General features: G+C 39.2%; 1 protein-coding gene across 4 annotated transcripts in view; it reads left to right on the top strand.

Moving 5' to 3' along the window:
- Nucleotides 1-21,577, top strand: part of VTI1A (vesicle transport through interaction with t-SNAREs 1A) — a 257,176-nt gene extending 235,599 nt beyond the window's left edge. For all 4 annotated transcript variants that reach the window (XM_040070812.2, XM_040070814.2, XM_040070816.2 and 1 more), the window contains one exon: nucleotides 20,478-21,577. In XM_040070812.2, coding sequence (XP_039926746.1) covers nucleotides 20,478-20,571 — 94 coding nt within the window. In that variant the 3' untranslated portion in view covers nucleotides 20,572-21,577. The remainder of the gene's footprint in view (nucleotides 1-20,477) is intronic.
- The last annotated feature ends 243 nt before the right edge of the window (nucleotides 21,578-21,820 follow it).

Raw genomic sequence — 21,820 nt, forward strand, 5'->3', positions numbered from 1 at the left:
ATATGAACCACATAACATTATAAAAAGACAGAAGTAATTATGCTTTGGAAAATGAACCGAGTGGTCAAGCAACAAGCTTTTGTGTATTCAGCAGTTCCACAGACGCTTCCTCCCTTCACCTATTTCTTCTTGGGAGTCAAGTTTTCTTTTTTTGTAAGTAATGTTTCTAAGCCGACATTTTCAGAAATATTAGGAAACAACAAAGCTTTCTTCCTGAGCCTGCAATAATTTTAAAACACCAACATTTTAGGCACTAAATTTTCAAATGATTTTTGAATGTGTTGGTGACTATGTCATCTGATGCCAGTTTATTAAAAATTTATCTGTCCTTTTTTTTTCCCACTACTTCTCTTGCTTTATTATAGCTCATACTATTTAAAGCTCAAAAAGGGGTGGAACTAGTGAGGAAATCCTGTGGCCAAATATTCAGAAGGGTATTTGGCTTCCCTTGGCTACAGGCAGTCCACTGAATGTTGCAGTCAGTGTGTGCTGCAGCAGATCTCTGAACAGGAGAGGTGCAAACGTGGTGAATGTGTCTGTCTTTTTCTTTATTTTCATTCTTTTCTTTCTCTCTCTTTCTCTCTCTTTCCTTCTTTCCTTCCTTCTTTCCTTCTTTCTTCTCTTTTCCATAAGTAAGCAGAGAGCCTGGCAAGTTTGTAGTGCTTGCTCAGAAGCTCATTTAAAACTTTGAGAGGAGTGAACTGAATTTAAACGACTCGCAGGAATCTCTTTACCCCCAGGCCTCAGACGCTGCCTCCCATGGAAAGAAATGTATCGGGTGGTTCATAATCTGTATTCTGTCAGGATATTTTAATGAGAGGTCAGTAAATACCATATATTTGGAAGCAAGCAAGCCAAAGCTGGGCTTTTGCTTTATGATTTCCTCACAGTCAGATTTCTAGCAGATGCATTCACTTTGAATGAAGAAATTTTATCTACTCTTTTTGGGTTCAGCTCTGTGGTCCGAGCAATTTTTGAGCCAGCTCTAAAACTTAGTTAGGTGTGGCATAGGAAGTAAATATGCAAAAGAGGTTTTGCAGAAATCTTAATACTTTCTCATTAAAAAAACAGCATTGATTTTCTTGGCTGATTGAAATGTGGTGCGCCACCCCTGTGGTGATTGGGTATGTCATGGAAGCACTGTTTGCACCCCACTTCCTTCAAAAAGAAGAGAGACTTGTAAAAGGGAAAACCCCTTACCAAAATGTGAGGATTGACATTTCTTTTGAGTAGTACTCTTGCAATATGAACTGTAGATTTACAGGAATTAGAAACCAAACAGTTGAAGTATTCCTCTTCCCCTCCTCCTTCCTCCTCTCCTTTTTTAAAGTGTCTTCATCAATCAAAATCAACACAAATGAATAATGGAGGCAGATAGAATGTGAAGACACAATAGTGGTGTTGTTCAGAATTGACGGCCATAAATCCATTGTATCCTAAGAGACTGCACGAAGTAAATACCTTGCCCTTGCCCACCACCAGTTAGCCCACAATTCGGAATATCATTTAAGTAAGTGCTGATGCCCCATGGAAATTTCAGCCCATTAATGCTCCCTTTATTTTAGAGCACCAGGGCTGCAATGAGGCTGGGGGACTTGAAGGGTGAAAGTTTGGAGTGACAGGGGAGTTTCCCTCTCCTCATTCATTTGTTAATTTGGGATGACAGAAACAGAAATGGTGTTCTTATGAGCGGGTCAAAAGGTTTTTTTAGAACCAGCAGAAAACAAGGAAGCTGGTGCAAAAGAAGTTACAGAGCGCATCGTTTGAAATCATTAAAATTTGGGCCTAGCTGAGGTTTTCTCTGTAGGACAAAAAGGGGAAGCACATGTCGATTGGCACTGCAGAGGCATGCAAAAGGGTGGAAAAGCCCAGCAGAAAGCAAAGCCAAGAGGATTATGTACCTCAATTTCAGAGAGCATGACTTGTGGTGTGGATTGGAGCCCTGACGTTTTGATTCAGGTATGATACAGCCGAAGCCTCACGAGCTGCTCTTGTAGGAATTTGACGCTGAGGGGCAAGAGCCTCTCGGGTCAGCTGCTCTCTTTCTGCCATTCCAAAATGCCAGGTCTCAAATGGAAACTTTCCTTCCTTCCTCCCCATTAGAACGGTCCCTCCAGTTTTGTGTGCATTTTGGACGCGAGCCTGTGGGAGCAAGTGCAAATATGATTCTTAGGCCCAGGCTCACACATTCAGGAGGTTTAAATTTGCTTGTTTTATTTTTGGTTCTTCTGTAATTGCAGTTTGTTTGGCAGAACATGCCAGACATAGATCACTTGCTCAGGGCTTGTTAGCACCAACAGCATTCCAGCCCTGTTAGAATCTCTGAGTTTATCTACCTCAACCATATTCTCACACCTTTTATGAATTTTATTCTCCTCAAATTGAGGGAAAAAAAAAAAGAAATAACCAAGGCAAATAATGGACTACCTGGCAGGAAGGATTGATGACCTTTCTGATGGGAGTGGGGAATGCTCTTTGAGATCAGTGTGAATGAGCAGAACTCCTGACAGCACAGCACCTCACTTCAGAGGGGCTTGAATGTGCCAGTTCTGTTGTGAAAACAGTTTATTTAGTAGTTAGGACCTTGACTTTTCTGTCTTTGTACTTCTGAAAGAGGATCTCTTGCAAATTATGAACCCTTAGCCTTCACAAAGTACCGATCCCTCTATAACATTTTCTTAATTGAAGCTTAAAAGGAAAAAAATACAGTGTAGTATTTTAAGAGTGACTGCGTAGCACCTTTCCAAGTTTGCATGCCTGTCAACGGGATGTCATCCTGTAAGTGTGAATGAATGACTCTATTTCCAGTTCGAGTTTCCATTCCTAGGCAAAAATAGCACCAAATACACTATACTTCCAGAACAGATTTTTTTTAAAAACTATATAAATCATACCACAATAAAAAGTAGTCTGTAGTTATTTCTTCATTAAAAACATTCTATATGCCCAGTACCAAATAAAAACTATGAAAAAGAGATGACACTGCTTCAAATGACTGAATAAAATGACAAGAAATAACTTTTCATTCTGTTCTAACTGAGCTGAACTGTATTTTGTAAGGATAACAGTTAAATTTAACATTCCTCAAGTTTTCCATTGTCTGGTTTTTTTCTCCCAACCAGCATGAAGCACTGAAGCTTTAAGCAGCCTGTCATGATGCTGATGTTTTTTTGAAGAAAATATGTGTTCCTCAGCTGTTGCAGTTACTGCAGCATTTGTGCCTTTTCAGATGACACTTAGCCAGCTTTTTAGAATTGCCTAAATCCCATGTGCTCAGTGATGAGGGCCGAGATTTTTTAAGGACCTTGAAGTATCTAAATCATAGCAGAGGCTAATTATCTCCAAGGATTTGATTCTTGGGTCTGATTCATTTAGTCTAGGAGTCTCAAAGTCCTAATTATATAACCTATTCCTTACGATAGGATTTGGGGGGGTTTTGTTTGGATTTTTTCTGCTAACACAAATAATTGATAAAGAGTTAGCAGAATATTCTAATGGTGTGCATTAGGGTTGGATGTAAAGTAGAAAGCAATAACGAGGATTATAAATAACTGCTTGATCTGTAGAATTCTGACATAGCCTCTTAAATTTGATTAACTGTCTTAATATATGGTTAATCATCTAAATACTTTATAAACTATTTGTAAATGCTCCCTTGACATAAAGCATGACTACTTTGTCTGTATTTTATGAAACATGGCAATTCTATTGAGGAAATGGAGCAGTATTTCTGAAATACAGTCAGTGTAACTGAGAAGGCAAACTTGATGTTCCAGGTCTTGATTGTGGAAAGTCAAATACTTGCAGTTTCTGAATTTTCTTGTGCAAATTTGTTGAACAAAGGTAGTGAGGAGTAACTGTGCTCTTCCTCAGAATAAAGCAGGCAAAGGGAAGTTAACAGAAGAAGAGTTGTAAAGGAGTTAAAACACAAAAATGGTATGATTTCAGAATGGTTTGGACCTCAGTCCTGTGGTACAAAACTATCAATATCAACAACAGGGTCTCCTGCCCACAAAAATACACGTTCCTGCCCCTATGCTGCATCCAGCTGCTTTCTTGTTTATATGGGCACTTCTGTTTTCCTGTCAATGTCTTCAGATTGAATTGATCTAGTGCAAAATATCTCTCCTCACCTCTCCACCCTTCTCATTTTCCCCTTTCTTTTTTTATCCTGGATCAATTCCTTGATCTGATTCATCGCATGGACCCACAAGCTGTTGAGTCAGCACAACTGAGGTTGGAACGCTGGCAGAAGTGAACACCAGGAGGAGGAGTACAGGTGGAGGAAGGGACAGACTTGAGCATGACTCCTAAAATTAGCATTGCTTCTGTTTGCTTTGCATCTTGGAAACATGGTCTTGGCTTGAGTCAGAGCATTTAAACTATAAATTCCCCTCTAGCCTTTGACATCCTTAAACTTTACTTTTGCCATCTGATAAGTGGGAATAACACCAGTTACCACAGGGATGTGAAGACTTACCAGTGGTTGTTCAGCAATTAGCACATGAAAAATAGGGAAAACTTTTGTTTTGACTAATAGTGCTTTTTACACTTCTGCATTTTGTTGAAATAATTCTCCCATGCATTTTATTTGTTGTAAAGTAGTTGTTTTCTACTGTGTTCCTCCTATCAGAAATACGTTGCTAGACAAAGACAGGTCCCTGTTTCTGTAACCCAAATGTCTGTATTTTTAATTTTAGGATGTTGGCTGCATCTCTCTCTCTCTCTCTCTCTCTCTTTTTTTTTTTTTTTTTTAATTACATGTATATATTTATAGCTCTTGCTATTGGGAGAGAATTTCCTGCAAACAGATCCGTTTCTGTGGTGGCCTGCTCCGACACGGAGTCCCTTGTGTTCCACCAAGAGGTTGCTCCAGAATAAATGTCTGCTTGTAGGATAAGCCTGGTGAACTGTAAACTTTATATTGCCTTCAGCACATAGTAGATTTGCATGTGCAGGAGGTATTAGTGACTGGGCATCTGATACTTGGCAAAGTCCCATCTGAAGACGTGAGTGACAGCAGAGATGCAGCCCCAGCCCCAGTGTCCTACGGAGTCGCTTCCTCTTTGGATAATTACATTCTCAGCTTTCTCTGCAATTTTAACTGGGGGGGGGGGAAGTATCTGTCCTCGCACCCTCATTTACAGAGGTGAGTCCTGTAACCATGCACCATTAAACAGCTGCCACAGCTCACCCAGAAGAACTTTTTGCATCATGTTCATATCTGGTGTGCATTCCGAGCTGCGCAGGTCAGCAGTAACGCTACGTGGGTATCTGAAAGCAGGATTTGACCTGTACTTGGGTTCTGGTTCACATGCAGCAAGGAGCACTCGCTCAGATAGTTTCAGGGACTTCAACAGCAATGCTGGTATGCAGAATCAGGCCCCTAAGGATCCTTGGTAATGAAAGGTATCCTGTAACTGTAAGGTATTATTATGATGACCGCTCTGGAGAACACAGAGGTATTGAAGTTGGCAGAATGAATTACAGAGTTAAATGTATTAGTAAACCAAGAAGCGACTGATGTTTTTTGCATAGTAATAATCTTCATAATCGCTTCATTTGCACAGTTATTTCATTTTAAACTTAAGGCACAGTTTTGAAGCACAACTCAGTGGAGATTTTTCCTGTAATCTATAAACTTTAATGAAAGCTAATTGGAGGACAAATTTTAATCTAATTAAAATGTGGCTGGATAAAACAGAAAGGATGAATGAAGCTAAATGCTCTATGGGGCACAGTTTTCAAACAATGACTACCCTGAATACTAAGTCAAATGAAGCTTTTGTAAAAATGATGATCATGAACATTGCCAGCAACAGAACAACCTTGAGAAACTGCAAATGAAAGTTTTCATGTATTCAGTTTAAAAAGTGAACATTTGACTTAGAACTGCAGAAGGACTTTTTAAAAGAAAATAAAAAGCAACACACTCATCTAAAAACATAACAAGTAAATTAGCCAAAGGTGTACATTCCATCCAAGTTCTCATGATCAGCAGATGCAAATGTTTGCAGCGCGCCAATGAGTTATGAGCCCTAATGAGATTTCAATGCTGAGCAAACAATAAAAATTTATGCATTGCATAGTTTTAGTGGCCTTTGGCTTCATGGTTAGTGTTACACCCTTTCAACAGCTTCAGTAATATAATATCCAGCTGGCTTTGGAGGTAAGGAAAATTTTAGGGGTGAGCTGAAATTGTGAGAAATAACGTGATTGATTGCTTTGTCAGAATAATGCATTTCCACGGTATAATTGTCCGTAGTAATCTTAGCCCGGGTATGGATACATAGGTTCTAGTTATGTTCAGACACAAATTTTGAAGGATTCAGGTGAAGAATGGCTTTTCCAGCGTTTTACCCGGACTCTTTCCTGTGCTGGGTAGGTGTCCAGAGGTCTCACAAACAGCCCCTCTAACAAGAACATTCCTGTCATAGTCCAACAAACGGGAGAATTGAAAAGCCGCACTTTCCCCAACAACTGTCATGTGTTTCAAGAAAAGAAGCGGAGCACAAGCACAAAAAGAAAGGCACAATAGATATTGAAATAAATTTATGTAGTGGAGAGTGGGGGGATGAACCAGGGAATTCAACTGGTGCAGTGTAAGAGTGAGCTCAAATGAGTTAAATTTAAACGTCCCATTTGTGGGTTAGGCTGTTATGCATCCAGAACCTCCACCATAATGATTGCCTGCATTACCCTACATAATATTAAAATCTTAGCGTGTGATTAATAGCAGATTCCCTGCATACGTGTCACAACACACATCTGCAGCAAATCTGCCAGTATATTTCTGTGCTAGTTTTACTTTGGGGCCATAAAGTAATTCCTGTTTTGTGAATGAGAATAAACCTATTATGCACTAGGTTAGCTACACCCAGTTTCTTCTCTTCAGGGAAAAAGAGCTGCTTATTTGATACAGCATCTCGAATTTCAGTGTTCAGAAGTGAGTTTAAGCCTTGGCTAGATTTGCTTGAGCAAGCTGTTGGGATTTGCCTTCACCGTTTCTTAGTTCTGTGTTTTCCAAAACCTTCTGTGCAAAGAGTATTGAGAAACTTCTGGACAGCAGTAAACTAGTGGACTTAATTGCAAGGTGTTTATTGCTAAATTTGTTAATGAGTCAACATGCAAAAAAGATATATTTATCCCTGTTTCCTCTTAAAGTAGTAGTAAAAAATAACTTCAAAAAATCTTTTTCTTAAGCTGTTTGGTGATGCAGTTTTGCTGTTCACAAAAGCCCTTTTTCCCATCCACAAATAGCTACCTTTCACTTTGCCCCAAGGGAACTGAGCATAGCTCAAATGAAGCTTAAAAAAAAAAAAAAAAAAAAAAAGGAGATTTTCCCCAGTTGTAGCTCAAAGCCTCTGCATATTCACACATGCACACAAAATAAAAAGGAAGATGCAGAAGCATTCCTCTAGTCTGTCCTCTGAAAAGTCCTGCTGACCTGTTTTGCTCCCCAAAATGAAAACAGAACCCCATGAAAACAACTGAAAGGACAACAAGAAAACATTAGGAAAGCAACATCTGTTTTGCATTCTTGGCATCAAGTCTGTCCTTGCAACACAGGCTCTGACACAGATGTACAGGGTTATGACACCACTGAGTACTGCTTGATTTAAAATGGTGTAACAGAGCAGAATCAGGGCACCGAGCTCTTACAGCTTTGTGCAGAGCTGTGGCGCTTGATCTCCTTTGCAGATGTGGGACTCAAACCCCACTGAAGCTTTAGTCATCTTTCCATTGATTGATGCAGACCATGGAGCAAGTCATATTCCTCTTCCAACCATTTAGAATTTATTATTGATTGCACTTCCTCATCGTGTGTGTTTTGCTGTCTGTAAAATCTCATTGCCCCGGTGTGTTCCAGTCAGCTGCATTGCGCTTAGCCACGCAAAAGGAACCTTTCAAACGATGCTAGATAATTACCCTCTGCAGTTTTTAAGTAAAATAAAATAGTAGCAAGGAGAGAGACATTTAAAGGTACTCAGAAAGACAAAAAGAGCTCTGATTGAATTGAAGAGAATCAATAATAATGTAAACTTGGGAAGCCAGAGTTGCCACGAGAGCCGCTGTCTCACCGCTGCTACTGGGATGGCACAGAGGGAGCACATCTTTCCCTGCTCGGTTGCCCATCCATAGTCGTGGCAAAGTTAGCTCACCTCACCCCTGTCATGGCTTCAGGTCCCCGTGGAGCTGTGCCAGGTGGCGGTGCCACCGTGCAGTGTTTTCACCTGCCACTAGATGTCTGTGTGGGCTCTGAAACCTTCTCCGGGGGGTGATGCCCCTGGTAAACACGACAGGCAAAACCGGAGCACAGGCTGTGGAGAAGCCTTTTAGATTGAGTTTGTGACAGCATTACTTTAATTAGGCCTGCGTTTAAAGCAATTTGTGCTGTCAAAAACTGAATTCCAGCCTTTTTCATTTGAGGCAGATAAGGAAAAGTGGTTTTTCCTGGTCCACATCTGTTGAGGACAAACTGTTTCCTTTCTGTTCATGTGAAGAACTGAAATGTATCTTAGTGTTGTGAAAGTTTTGGAGGAAGTTGCTGAGATGTAAAGTAGGTTCATCTTTTTATTCTATTTTATTCTATTTTTATCCTGAAATGATGAAATACAAAAATATACAATATCTTTCCCATAAATTAATTGGTAAGACACGTACATCAGCACATCTGGGCTCATGGAGGAAGGTAAGGCATCAGATGTTAAGTTCAGCATATTAAAGGAAAACAAACAAATGAACAAACCTCTGGACCTGGGCACAGAAATCTGTTTCCCAATTCTGTTTCTCAGCGACCCACTGTCTGGCCAGGGCAGCTGCACCTATGACCAGCTCTTCTGCAGATACCTCCTGCGAAAAGTGCAAAAGTAATCAGCATATGTTTGACTTTCATTCATCTCTGTCACCCAGGAATAAGATACAGATAGTATCAGGAGCAGTGAAAGGTACATTCTGATATTATTTTCAAGTTTTTTTGTCTAGACAGAGAGGAGCAACCACTTGTATCTCTGTGGAACACACAGCCCCACTCCACACACTGACATCCTAGGCTGAAGGCCAGAGGGAAGTAGTAGGCTGTCTATATAAAAAAAAAAAAAAAAGTTTGAAACCACCACCCACTCATCAGGTGACTGGAGACTGTGGTTGTAAAATATGCTGCAGGCAGAAGTTCTGAAAAATCCCAGAAAGTGCTGAAAACATCTCTAAACAAGGTATTTTTCTCCTGCACCTTTCTTGCTAAAGGTCCCAATTGCTGCCAAGAAAGCTAGTGAGAATGTTAGCTGCCAAATAAAAAATTTATGACAGTGTTTGGCAAAGGATTGTATCACTGCTTGTTTTATACATTTCCACAAGTCTCTTGAAGGTCTGTTGGACACATACAGCTCAGTGATCACTGTGCTTTATCTATTCTTTTAATATATGAAAAAAAACAAGTTCTAATAAAGTATGATTTGAACGATAGATTTCTTTTTCTTTTAATAGCCTCCTGTAAGCACTTGCTATGGTGAGAATATAATTTCTAAACAACATTCCACATACTAAAATCATCTTAAAAGCCCTTTACTTGACAAAGTTACTTGTACATAGTAAAAATACATGAATTTTTCAATTAAAAATGTATTGCTTTTGGAATTGTGCTTGTTATATGTAGGAGTCTGGGCCAATAAACTGTCTGTTAAAACATAAAGATGTCCATTCAGTCAAAGTAGTGTCTGCCATTTATGTTTCAAAACCCAAGAAAATAATGTGTTCGTGTTGCATTGCTCACCAATATCAATTAGGTTTTGGGCTCTATCATTAAACTAATGTTGGGGGAGAAAATTGTTCCATTGGATTTAGCAGAAAAAAATATATTTTTAAATACAGAGTTCTAAGCACACCGACAATAATTATTAAGCTGGCTGATGCTGAAGCAACACCCTTAAAAATATTTTCCTCCTCCGAAGAAACAAAATGGTCTGTCTCTGTCTTCTCAAACCCGTTATCAGATTAGGCTTCCAGCTGATAATTAGTAATGTTTAACACAGATCTCATTGCTCGGAAATCTCTAAACCTGAGCAGTTTACTTATTCTCATTATAACGTGCTGCTGGATGTGGGAGCTCTGGAGCATGGAGCTGTACCTCCCTGCACCATTTTGCCAGGAGACAAAGAGCCTCCCTTTCTCTCTGATGGCCAGGAGGCAGTGGGACACGGCTCTGGCTTGCTGTCCCCTTCCAAGGGGACAACCAGAGCCATCCCCAAGCTGCCCCAGGGCCCCACAGCCCTGCACCGTGCTTGTGCCTTAATGGCACAGCAAATGCTCTTGAGCTGAACGCCTTGTGTATGCTTGTGTATTTCATGGTGTTTGATATAAAGTACTCAAGACAGACCAGCATTAAGAGGATTATTTCAGACAGCATTAGGAGTTAATTTACAGAAGATTAGCTCTAAATCAGGCAGATATCATAAGCAAATTAGCATCAGTTGTAAGAGATTCAGAATCAAAATGTGTGGTGGTTTTAGTTTTTCCCTGCATGTGCTTAGTGGAAGAGTGGTATCTTCATTAGTTTCCCACACTAAGGTGTTACATCTCAAATACTAAAGAACAGGTACACTGTTTTTCCTACATGCACGCTATTTATTGTGATGCTGTTTATTGGCAGTGAAACTGCTTAGCTCCAAATACCCTTCCTCTGCTGAATATTTTATATTTCGTGCAATTTCTTCATTGAGTAATGTTTTGTTTGGCCCTAGAAATGATGTCTCCATGGTGTGTTACAATATTTTAAATAGGTAATATGCAGCTTTACTTCAGAGTAACATAGTTAATCCTTTTTTTTTTTTTCTGTTAAAATGAGTCACATTCTGATGCCAACTCATAAAAATAAAGGAGTGTTTAAAATGCTGCATACCAGAGTGAAGATTATAGGTACTTAAAAATAGCTTCCTTAATATTTAAGCTTGTAAATTATAAATTTGTTTTATTTCCACAGCAGTGATGGTTAATTTGTATTAAAAAAACAATTTATTTTCTTCAATCAATTTTCCAGACATATTTTTCTGGCTGGAGACAGACAGGCATGAACACCTATCCCATCCCTTCTCAGTGTGGCAGTTTTGGGAACACTTGCCCAATTAGTGGAGAAGATGATGAAATGGATTGGGCCACGATATTAAAGCCTGTGCCCTGAGTTGTCCTTGAGATTCTGGAAGTTTTGAAGTCTACAAATGGGATTCCCATCTTTGGAGAAATTTGTGTTCTGCTGTCCAAGAGATTAAACTGCTTAGTCTTCAGTGTGCTCCTGAACACTTGGGGTTTTAACAGAGGAGAGAAGTCTGGGCGGTGGTTTTTTTACAATTTTTTCCCTCTCTTGATGGACCAAATTCCTCTTGACAAGGTTGGCCTGAGGTCATGAATGTCTCCCTGCCTTCACTGAGACAGGAATCTCTGTGCCTTCCAGGAGATCATGAAGACTTACACCCACTCTAAGCCAGTTGGGCTTGCAGGTCACTCTGGTTTCGAGACCTGCAAGGGGCTCTTGCAACGAGACTTTGTGCCCTGTGGTTTTACCGAATATTTGGAGGCTTGACGTGGTTGTTAAACCGAGGTTTCTGAGGTCATGACAAAGTAGAGGCTTCTCTGCTCCCCTAATAGAAATACCGTAACATGCTGAAAAGAAAATAACTTTCATAGTGGCGAGTATCTCCTGACAACTAATTTGATAGCTCTCTATCAGGTAAACCATTTGTGAATACATTGATTCTTTTTATTTTTCACTGTTCTGTCTTCACTGTTCCCAGGTTTTCTCTGAACCGGTTGGGCAAAAATTGATTTTTATTTGTTCCACTGGCCTTGTGGAAAATTAGCTTATGAACTGGTTTTTATAGGAAGACTCAAAGCACAGAAAAGGTTGAAAAATAAGCCTATAGCAGTCAAAATTGTTGTCTGAAATGTCTTCAGACTGGAAGGCTGAATTTATTGCTCAAAACAAGTACTAGCATTGTGGAGGTGTGCAGTCCTGCTCATTATCACTGGAAAAGGGGGAACCAAAAAGCACAGTAAAAAATTAAATTTTAATAATGCTAGTGATATTTTCTAAATCCTTCTTGACAGAAAGATTCTCATTATTTTTATCTGTCTCAGAGTAGGCTCTTTTAATGCCATCTCACAAATGGCCTTAGCCATGATTGTTTTCCTTTCTTTTCTAGCATTTGAAAAAAAAATGAATATACACCAAAAAAAAATCTATTCTATCATTCAAGAAGTGCCATGAAATGGTAACAATTTGGATAGCACATCTTCAGGAACAATTGCTGCAGATGCCTCCAGGTTTTTACAAAAGAGGTCAATATTGTTAAGACAATTGTAGGAAACTTGCCATACAAAAGGACGCCCAGTCAAATATGGTGTAATAAGAAGAAATTAATGCAAGAAGAGTGTGTGTGTCCAGTCTCCAGCTTTGTCACACCTAAAACCTGTAGATTAGTCATTAATTAAATTGAGGCAGGGTGAAGGATGTTACTTCCTTTCATCTGTTTAAGATATATCTTTTAGTGGCTTCTAATGATTATGGAAGTTGATAAGATGCAGACTTTTGACATTTTTGTTTTCTTTAAATTGCACAGAATGTAAATTTAACTATATTTATCATAAAAGCCAATATGAGATCATGTACGTTCTTGTCATTTTATAGCTTGCATACATTTCTTCTGCTGGAGGAATAATTGCATTAGCTTTGAGTGCTGACGAGGGGGTTGGGGCTCTTTTTTTCCTATTAACTGTTTGGGGACCAGGGTTTCATGTACCCAACACGCTGAAGAATGCCACAGCACCGACAGCTGGGCTATCCACCCTCCCTCAGAGCTCTTGCTAAAGCTCTTGTAATGTTTGCTAAGCCCTATGGTTCTTAGTCATGCTCAGGTGACTAAATGTGTGATTTGTTCTTCTTGATACTTCAGTACCCTGAGAAAGGCTGGTTGGAGATTAAGGCAACCTTGACGCCTTCCATTTGCAGTTGCCACTGTGCATGTGATCGGCGTTTAGGCTTGCCAGAGGGATCTGGTGTTGCCTGTGCTTTGCATGAAATGAGTTAGTCCCTCTCCCATGTTGGTTGGTGAGTTTCTGTGGCCCCAGAAGCGCCTCTGTGCCTCATAGTGACAGTCATAACCTAATTGATTCCCTCTGTGGAAGGGGTGAACATGGGGATGGGAGAAAGTCTGTGATGGGAGAAGTGCTTGAAGTTGCATCAAAACTGTGTAGAGAAAAGTTCCATGTCAGGGTCTCTCATGAGCAGAAGAATACATTTCATCCTTCAGAAATGCCTTTCCCTGTGTTTTAAAAATAAGCAATGAAAAAAATCTGGCTAGTACAAGATTTTTAGCACCCTTCCATTTTGTGTTTTGACCTTTAGTCCTACATCTATGAGGTCCTCAATCAGGCTTTCCCTGTTACCACATTTGGTTTCCAGTCGTTCCAGTAGATCTCTCTCCTTCCTAGGCTGGTCAGTCCACTCTCCTTCCCCACACACGCCCCAGTGATCATCTGGGTACAATTTTCACTTCCTGAGACTGCCAGCTCCTTGAGAGGAGGCTCATGCAAACCATGATAACCCTGATGGCCACCAAATAACACTATACTCCAACAGTATTCATTTGGAATGTGCTGCAAGATTTCTATTATGAATTAAATCTTTCCATAAGTATTTTAGCTATCTGATATAATGAAAATAATTCTAAGTTTTAATCTTTATGACAATATTGTTAGAAGATGACACAGCGAGGTGAAAACATAGTTAGGCCAATGTGTTTCAGCAGGCATTCAGCCAAGAGAGGGATATCCTTTCTTTTACTCCTCCAGAAAAACTGTCAAAGGAAAAGTATATTTGCTTCTGGTCAAAATTTAATGTGCAAATATAGGATCCATTAAAAGGAGATGATGGATCAAGGTCTTTACTGGCTAATTGTTGATTAGCATCTTCTGCTTCACTGGTGAGTTTCATCTCTGCAATATTTCTGATTAATGGGAGATTACACACCCTTTGCAATATGCTAATGCCTTCCTATGTGATTTTGCCTTCAGAGCTAGCAAGCTTTCTTGCTTGGGCCTCATGTTCAAGCTTTTAGAGGTATTCATTTCTATGTTGTAGGCACCTAACCTAGCCAGCTAACCTAGCTGACCAGCACTGCTGGGGTGCATATATGGCCAGGAGAAAGAGAGGGCAGTTCAGAGCAGGACTTGAGCTTATATATACAGGGAGCTGAGAGAGATTAGCTAGATATAATTTAGATGTTTAAAGTGGGATAGTGTGACTACTTCCCTGCACCTGTTATTACATGACTCATTCTTTCATTCAGGGCCCAGGTGGAAACACATTGATGTGGTTTGAGTGTAATATTATAACTAGAGATTGGTATCCATGTTATTACAAGTAGACAGCCTCAGTCCTTAAGACTGAACTTTAAAGCTAGAGGACATAGCACTGCACAATTCCTCAGCCCTGTCGACAAAATCTTGGGGACCCTGTATGGCCTGGCTCTTTCAATAAACCCTTCTAGAAAATCAGACAGAAAAAGCCCATGCTTTCTTATTCTCCAGCCCTCCATTTCTGAGTGTTTCATTTCATTATCTGCTCAGTTTTCAGACATTTTTAATGGATTTTCCCAAGTTCTTACAAAGAAGCACCTTTGGGAAGGAATTCAGAGAACACGAAAGAGGCTTCTGCTGGGAACAGTCTGCAGACTGAAGGTGGACCTCAGGAAATGTGGCCTTTTTGTCCCCAGTAAGCCATGGGGAGTCCCATCCCCACTTCACCACCCCCAAAGCCTTTTCACATCCAAATATACAATGTCAATTACAATGTAATTAGGTCTTCTGGCCTGAGAACATAAAGACTTGGACTTTATTTTCAGAGTTTGTACTGAGGAAGAGGGAAAAACTTGAGTGTTTTCCAAATTCCTCACTTTTTCCATGGTCAGCTAGAAGAGGGCCAAGGACTCCTATGCAAGTTGTAGATTTTTTTTTCACTGTTATTTTTGTTTGCTAATTTCAGTCATTAATGACGAAAAATATCTCAAGCCAGATACTTCCAGCCAGCTGTAATTCTGTTAGGCAGAGTTCTTTTACTCTTTTATTACAGTAGGTTGCCATGTCTTTATGTTTTTACCACAGCCTGTCCCATTCTTTTCAGTTGTTTTTAAGAAAAGCATTCTTAAACCTGAAGATGGGAATGATTGAACAGCTCCCAGATACTCTGAACTTGAGATTTATCATCATGTATCTAAGGCTTTGCTTTACCAAACATAACATTTTATTCCCCTATGTGGGGTTTAATGCTTCCATTTGAAAACTCATCATAACAAGGATGTCCTTATATATGGTAAAAATTGTGTCTGTCCAGAAGCTCTGTGAGTATAGCTATACTACTTTAAATGAACATTTAATTTTTCCTGGTATGTTTTTGTCTATATGACTGAACTCACACTTTGTGTTTGTTTGAATCTGCTGATTTGCACATGAATATTGGACACTTTAAAATCACTTGCCACTGATTTGCATGCACCTATTTTCTTTCATCTTAGCAAAAACTGCAAATCAGAAATAAAAGGCCACAAAAATGCAATAGCCAAGTATTCAAAGTGACCATTTAAGATGTGATTTTGCGTGCAGAGAACAAGCCTTTCTGTCCAGTAAACCGATAGGAATCACTTCTAGTTAAATCATAAATACATATTACAGTGAAACACTGTTGGACAGTGCTCTGCCATCAATCAGTCTGTGTTCTTGAGGGCACTATTTTTCAAGATGCCTCCTTTAAGAATAAAGCCCTGTGTTGTAATGAATGTGTGCTAATTGATCCCCCAAGCCATTTGTTTGGTTTTGTTTGGTTTTTTTTTAATTTGTATCAGTGTCAAGAGTTGAGCTTCTGTAGGAAATTTTTTGCAGTATTTTATCTGTAGTCCTCAAGTAAAGGACACACTCTTTATGCACCCAGAGCCTGCACTCCTTCGTTTATATCCTGCATTTTGTTAACATGTTACCGTGATTGCTAATTTTCATGACAATTGTTATTGTACCATCAGTGCTTAATGGCAAGGCATCATTATTCAATGCTGGTCAATCAGGCACTAAGACATGTGCAAGACATCAGGCTGAACCCATATAGATGTCGTGCACTCCCCTGCTAATGAATGCAGTTTTATAAAAAGGTTTAAACACAGTTGGCATCCTTAATGTAAGGTTTGCAAAAGCTTATTCGGGAACTGCTTTGTGTTTATACGGAGCAGATCTAAACGTGGCACAAACAGAGTTAGACCCATTGTGTGTGTGTGTGTGAAGCTACGGACAGGCGCGAATCCTTTGGGGATTTGAAATGTGGAAAGGCAGCACAATTTGTGCCAGGGCAGGAGTGAGGGGGACAGATTTTCTGGGAACATCAATGTTTGGCAGCGCATGTGGGACCTGTTCTGCAGAGCGGTGGTTGCCCTGTGCGGCAAGGAGGCGATCCTCAAAAGCAGATGTTGTCATGAATTTGGCACTGGCTGGAGGCACCGTCCAGCACAGCAGTGGTTGGAGATTACGCACTGTGACCAAAAGCCAGGATGAAGGGTCAGGCATCTGGAAAGGTGGAGCAGAGGGAAACTCGAGAGGAGAGGGATGTGCTTTCTGCATTGTTAGTGCAGAGTGCTCTTCCAGTGCAACAGTTAACATTACCCTTGCGTCTGCTTTAGTTACGGCTTCATGTGGTTTTGCACCCAAATATTTCGGGCTGCTGTCCATAATAAACTAGATGGAGCTTGGTTTAAAAGCACAGATTTTTCATCTCTTCTAACAAAGTAGAATGAGCCCTTGTGCTCCTGGAGCCTGGAGTATGAAAGGAACAGTAGACATTGGCTGTTAACGAGCTCCCGCGCAGGGCTCCAGCAGAACTTGGTGTGAATTCAGTGCCTAAGCTGCATCAACTAAATGGTTAATTCATCTCATATCAACAGCACTGTGATTCATAATGTAAACTTGAGGAATCCTTGATGTTTCAGTCACACATTCCTCTTAATTTGGCCATGCATTCTTTTAAAGCTACAGTGTGCTAACTTAATAAAATGCAGCATGCAAATGCACAAGTTTTTGCCTTCAGGCATTTTAGCCATGGATGTTTCAATGGGTGTCTTCTTTCAAGTATATATTCTTTCCTAAATTATTTACCCTGTAAACATGCTTTGCATTTTCAAAGAAAAATCTGGGCTTCCTCATTCACCAGATTTTGTTGAATTTAAGGTGTAATAGAGATAAAAGACTATCATCTGCTTCTTGTGAGCATGTTAGCCTTTGGGATTTTTTTGTAGTGACTGTTAGGCTCCATTTTCTTCTCCTTTGGTATTATCACTCCCTCCCCCACTTAAATTCCTTGATGCTTTGCCTAGAGCAATACCCACTGGCAGTGTCTGGCTGTGACAGTACTATAGGCTTCCCTACAGATGGGTCCTGCCAATGCCAACCATTGTTCTACAACTGTGAGCTGGCTTGACTGCCTTGGATCACTCAAAACTCCCTTTCCTCTTCGTTTTTTCTTTACTCCGAAGGGTCATCCTTGCCTGTTGACTTTGAGATCTGAAATGTGCTGACACCCAGAACTTGTGTTCTCTGTCTTAGCAGCAGCTCCCAGACTCCCAGGTTTCAACAGGCACCATTGAGTCCGCCTCGGGACTGTCCTGCTGCTGCCAAACAGCTCCGTCATTCTCCTCTCAGCCCCATCGTTTGGGCAGTGTGCAGTTAGTTTAAATTCACTTGCTCACTTGAAAGGAAAACAGTAAAACTCAATGTTATTCTTTTTTGAAAGATATAAAATTAATCTTTAACTTGGGCTTGAATATTAAAAGTATATAATGTTTCAGTGTAGGAATCTGTTGATAACATCCATCCTATTTCATGATTAATTTGTTCCTTTTAATATGATATTCTTGTGCTGCACTGTGCAGACTAATTCAGATTCCTAGAAATTGAACTTTGATATGTATTTCCTAGATTCACACAGTAAGTGAACCTTCAATTAGCAGATACAGGTGGTGGCTTGCCTCACTCAGTGTTTTCTTGAAAAGGATTTTAGAGACGTGGACACTGATTAAATAATCTTGCAGTCAGGTGTGTACTGACAAGGTATTAAAAATAAAGCATCTGGGGGACTTGAGGCTTCTTTTTTATTTTTCTTTAGTTTTGCTTCTCAGACGATGCAATGATTTTTTCGGTGGGCCAGAGATAGGAGGAGTTGATTTAAACACTCAGTATGTTATGTATGCCTTTGCCTAACTATGTGTTAGATTAAGCGAGTTTCACTCACAGTTAATCCTTTGTAAATTAGCATTATGGATGCCTTGGGGCCCACATCCCACAAATAAAATGGTTGTCAAGCCAGCTGCACAGTGTATTACTTAAGGCTGAATGTTTTAAGAGTTTTCATGCTTTTAATCTATTTCACTGCTGAGTTTCAATTTTGCTGAGTGTCCTTTCAGGAGTGATGAGGGCGAGTGAGTAAATATATATTCTGGTTTTCATGCATTTGCCTGGGCAAATCGTTTGTTATCAGGTGTTTGGCAGAGAATGTCACACCCCACCACAAAAGAGAAGTTTGTAAGTTCAGGTGTTAAATTGAAGTGCAAACCAACAAGAGCCAAAAGCCCTTAATTAGCTTTATTTTGTTAGCCTGCTATTTTTTTTTTTTCTTTTTTTAGGGGAAAAAAAGAGTGAGAAACATCCCTCCCTCCTCCTCATCCTTTTGGCAGAGTAAATATTGCCTGTTAAGTTTGAATTAGCTGTCATCGCGAAAGAATTAATGCTGTGGTTGAGCCTTTCTAGTGAGGAAGGGAAAAATAAACGAGACAGATCTTAGTTCAGCTTTAAGTGATAAATGAGGACAAAGCAGCCCATTCATCTCCTGCTAGGAAAGTGGACACAAACACTAAAGCAGTTTTGCGGAAGACGTGTCAGCAAATGTGATCATTTTGTAACCTGTCAGGAGGATAGAGAGCTAGTCCTTTTAGAGTGTCACAGGGGAGGGTGTCTGTCTGATGTGACAGTTTTCATCCATCCATTTACTGCTTTTCCTTTAGGTGGGGGGTAAGCAAGGAGAGAGCTGGAGTTGGTTAAAACTGCATTTTTCTTTACACTTTCCAGTATAATTTATATGTATATCCACCCGCATCCGAATGAAAAACATTTACCAAGAAAACCTCCTCTCTGCTCTCTGGAGCTTCTTCTCTCTTTCATTGCATGAAATATGCTCATTTTAACACATTACATTCCCTGTTTTCAAGTTGTACTTGGTCTGATGTTTCTCAAAACACAGTTTCACCTCTTCCTACCATTGTTTGGTTCTTGAAGACTTTGTTTTGTTTAGTTTTGCAGGAGCATGAGAAAAAACATATATAACTTGGGGTGCTTTTATTGCATGTGGTTGTTGGGATTTTTTTGCTATACCTCTCAAATTCTGATGATAAGCTTCATGTACAAGTATGTTTTGCAAAAGTCCCTGTTTGTGAAGAGCTTGTGAAAATAATCTTCCTTCTCTGTGAAAATGGAAAAACAAACAGTGAATTCTTACAATCCAAAATCCTCCTGTAAAATGCCTCAAATTCTACTGTTTCTTGATTTAGTCATTTTAATTGACCTATTAATTTTAGGAAAAATCTGAAGTGATGTGACGACTGATTTTAGAAGCAGGAATTTCTCCAAACAAATGATTCAAAAATATTAGGATTTTCTACTTCTGGCATCTTTTTATTTTCACTAATCTCCTTTTTTTTTCACGCTGCATAGAAATGTAACATTGCCCATTACCATAAGTAAAGGTATGCTACAGAGACAAGAGATGCTTTTACAACATAAGCTTCACAGTTTGACACTTGCTTCTTTATATCATCCTTTTCTTCAAAACTATCTTTTGTACTTTTCCCTTGGTATTTTAGTACAAGTGAGTATCTCATTGACATGTGTTTCCTTGAAATCTTGTTCCTTAATAGTAAAATCCCTTGAAAATTAATAAATTGTTTCTTTTCAGATTAAAACCGCTGTGAAGATTTCAGAATGGTTTAAAAAAAATAATGATATTTACTATTACAGACCACCCTGCTTGAATTGCATTGTCTGAACACTATTTTTTTCATTTGTTCTTAGAAGGTTAATAAATTGGAACATAATTTACTTAATTTATTCTAATTTGTATATAAAGGTATGCATAATTCAGAAAAGTCTACTTCTTTCTTGAATACAGAATTTGGATTTAATAGCTACATAAAGATATAGTTGGAAGCATTGGAAATTGGGAGAAGTAAAAAATAATCAAGATACACAGAATGGTAGAGGGAAAACTGAACTTGTGGACATATGTCTTCTCTCCACCTTTTTTGTGCACCTCATTTTATAATTTTTATATATATTCTGCTATTTTGATTTATTTTGTTTTATTCACTACAATTTTTTTTCTCTCTTCTGCTTTTTTCTAGGATCATCCAAAACCGGATTTTGATTGTTGTTCTGGCAGTCATCATCATCTTCACCACCATGATGGCTATTTATTTTTCTGTCAGGGGACGCTGATATCTTTGTTCTTCACTAAACAGCAACAAACTGCTTGTTCTGAGTAATTAAGACAAAGTGGTCACATGAATCATTCTCTTGCACTGACAGTCTCCCTCTCTTTTCCACTCTTCAACTCAGGTGCAAGTGGTGTAAAATATTTTATATTATTGATGGCATAGTTGATGGCGTGTGGGGCTATTTTTTTCTTACATATTTGTCCTTCTCTGAGTGTTTTCAGGATCTTAATATTTGTTGGAGTGAGGGCTTGTTCTGGTGTCGAATTCACCCACAGACAATTAGCCTGTAAGTTGCCAGAGTTTCATGAGGGAAGAGGGGTCTTTGCACTTTCCTTGTGCTGTGCAGGGTGTATGAATATGGAGCAGTATCTGACCTTCTGTAATTTAGAATATAAGTAAAGCAGAGACCAAATGATGTAGAAAGTGAACCTGTCTCCTGTGACTAACTCTCAATCACGCATTATCGTGGTAGATGTAACCTGGTTAAGAACATTAGCTAAGTTTTAAAAAGAGAGCAACCTTAGGATGGTGCTTAATAAATGATGCAAATCCAAAACTCAGTTTAACAATTTTTTGTTCAAAGTTAGGCTTTCTTTTCTGCTTATTCAAAGCAATTCCACTCTCATCAAGATCGTGAAAACACATCACTTACCTAAAATGTAGTTGTGGCTACGGCCCATCTGTTGAATTTCTTTTAAATCTTCCAGTGTTGATATATGTACTGATAAGCATTACATACTAGGCCCTTAATGAAGATATATAAAGATACTTATCTCTTTGTTGATGATTGAGAAGAGATCCTAAGTAATAGTTCAGCAACAAATGCGTGATTATAGTGCATTAAAAAGTCTAGATTTTTAATACTGGCCTGACTATGTTGAGACTGCATGTTGGAATATTTTGAGTGTATTAAATTCTGATGTGATATTCCTCTTTTTAAACAGAAACTGTAAAAATGTTAATTTATATATGCTTTTAGCTGATATAATATATCATAGTTTCATCTACCTGTGTGTAAATGAGCTGTTTCTCTTTTCCTAATGGCTGTGCTTCTCCAATAGACAGGCTGAGTTCATTTGGCTTATGTTGAAGCTTGCAACTCCAACAAAGGTCTATGACTGGTGATGCGATAAAGTTAATATTTTTATAATAACTTTTAAATTCATTATTTGCAATTCTTTACAAATATTGCAAATGGAGTGGAGTATTAAGCCCTTGAACTTAAGCCATAAAATGCTTTCAAAAGATGT

Source organism: Hirundo rustica, chromosome 8, assembly GCF_015227805.2.
Source record: "Hirundo rustica isolate bHirRus1 chromosome 8, bHirRus1.pri.v3, whole genome shotgun sequence".
Classification (NCBI taxonomy): Eukaryota; Metazoa; Chordata; class Aves; order Passeriformes; family Hirundinidae; genus Hirundo; species Hirundo rustica.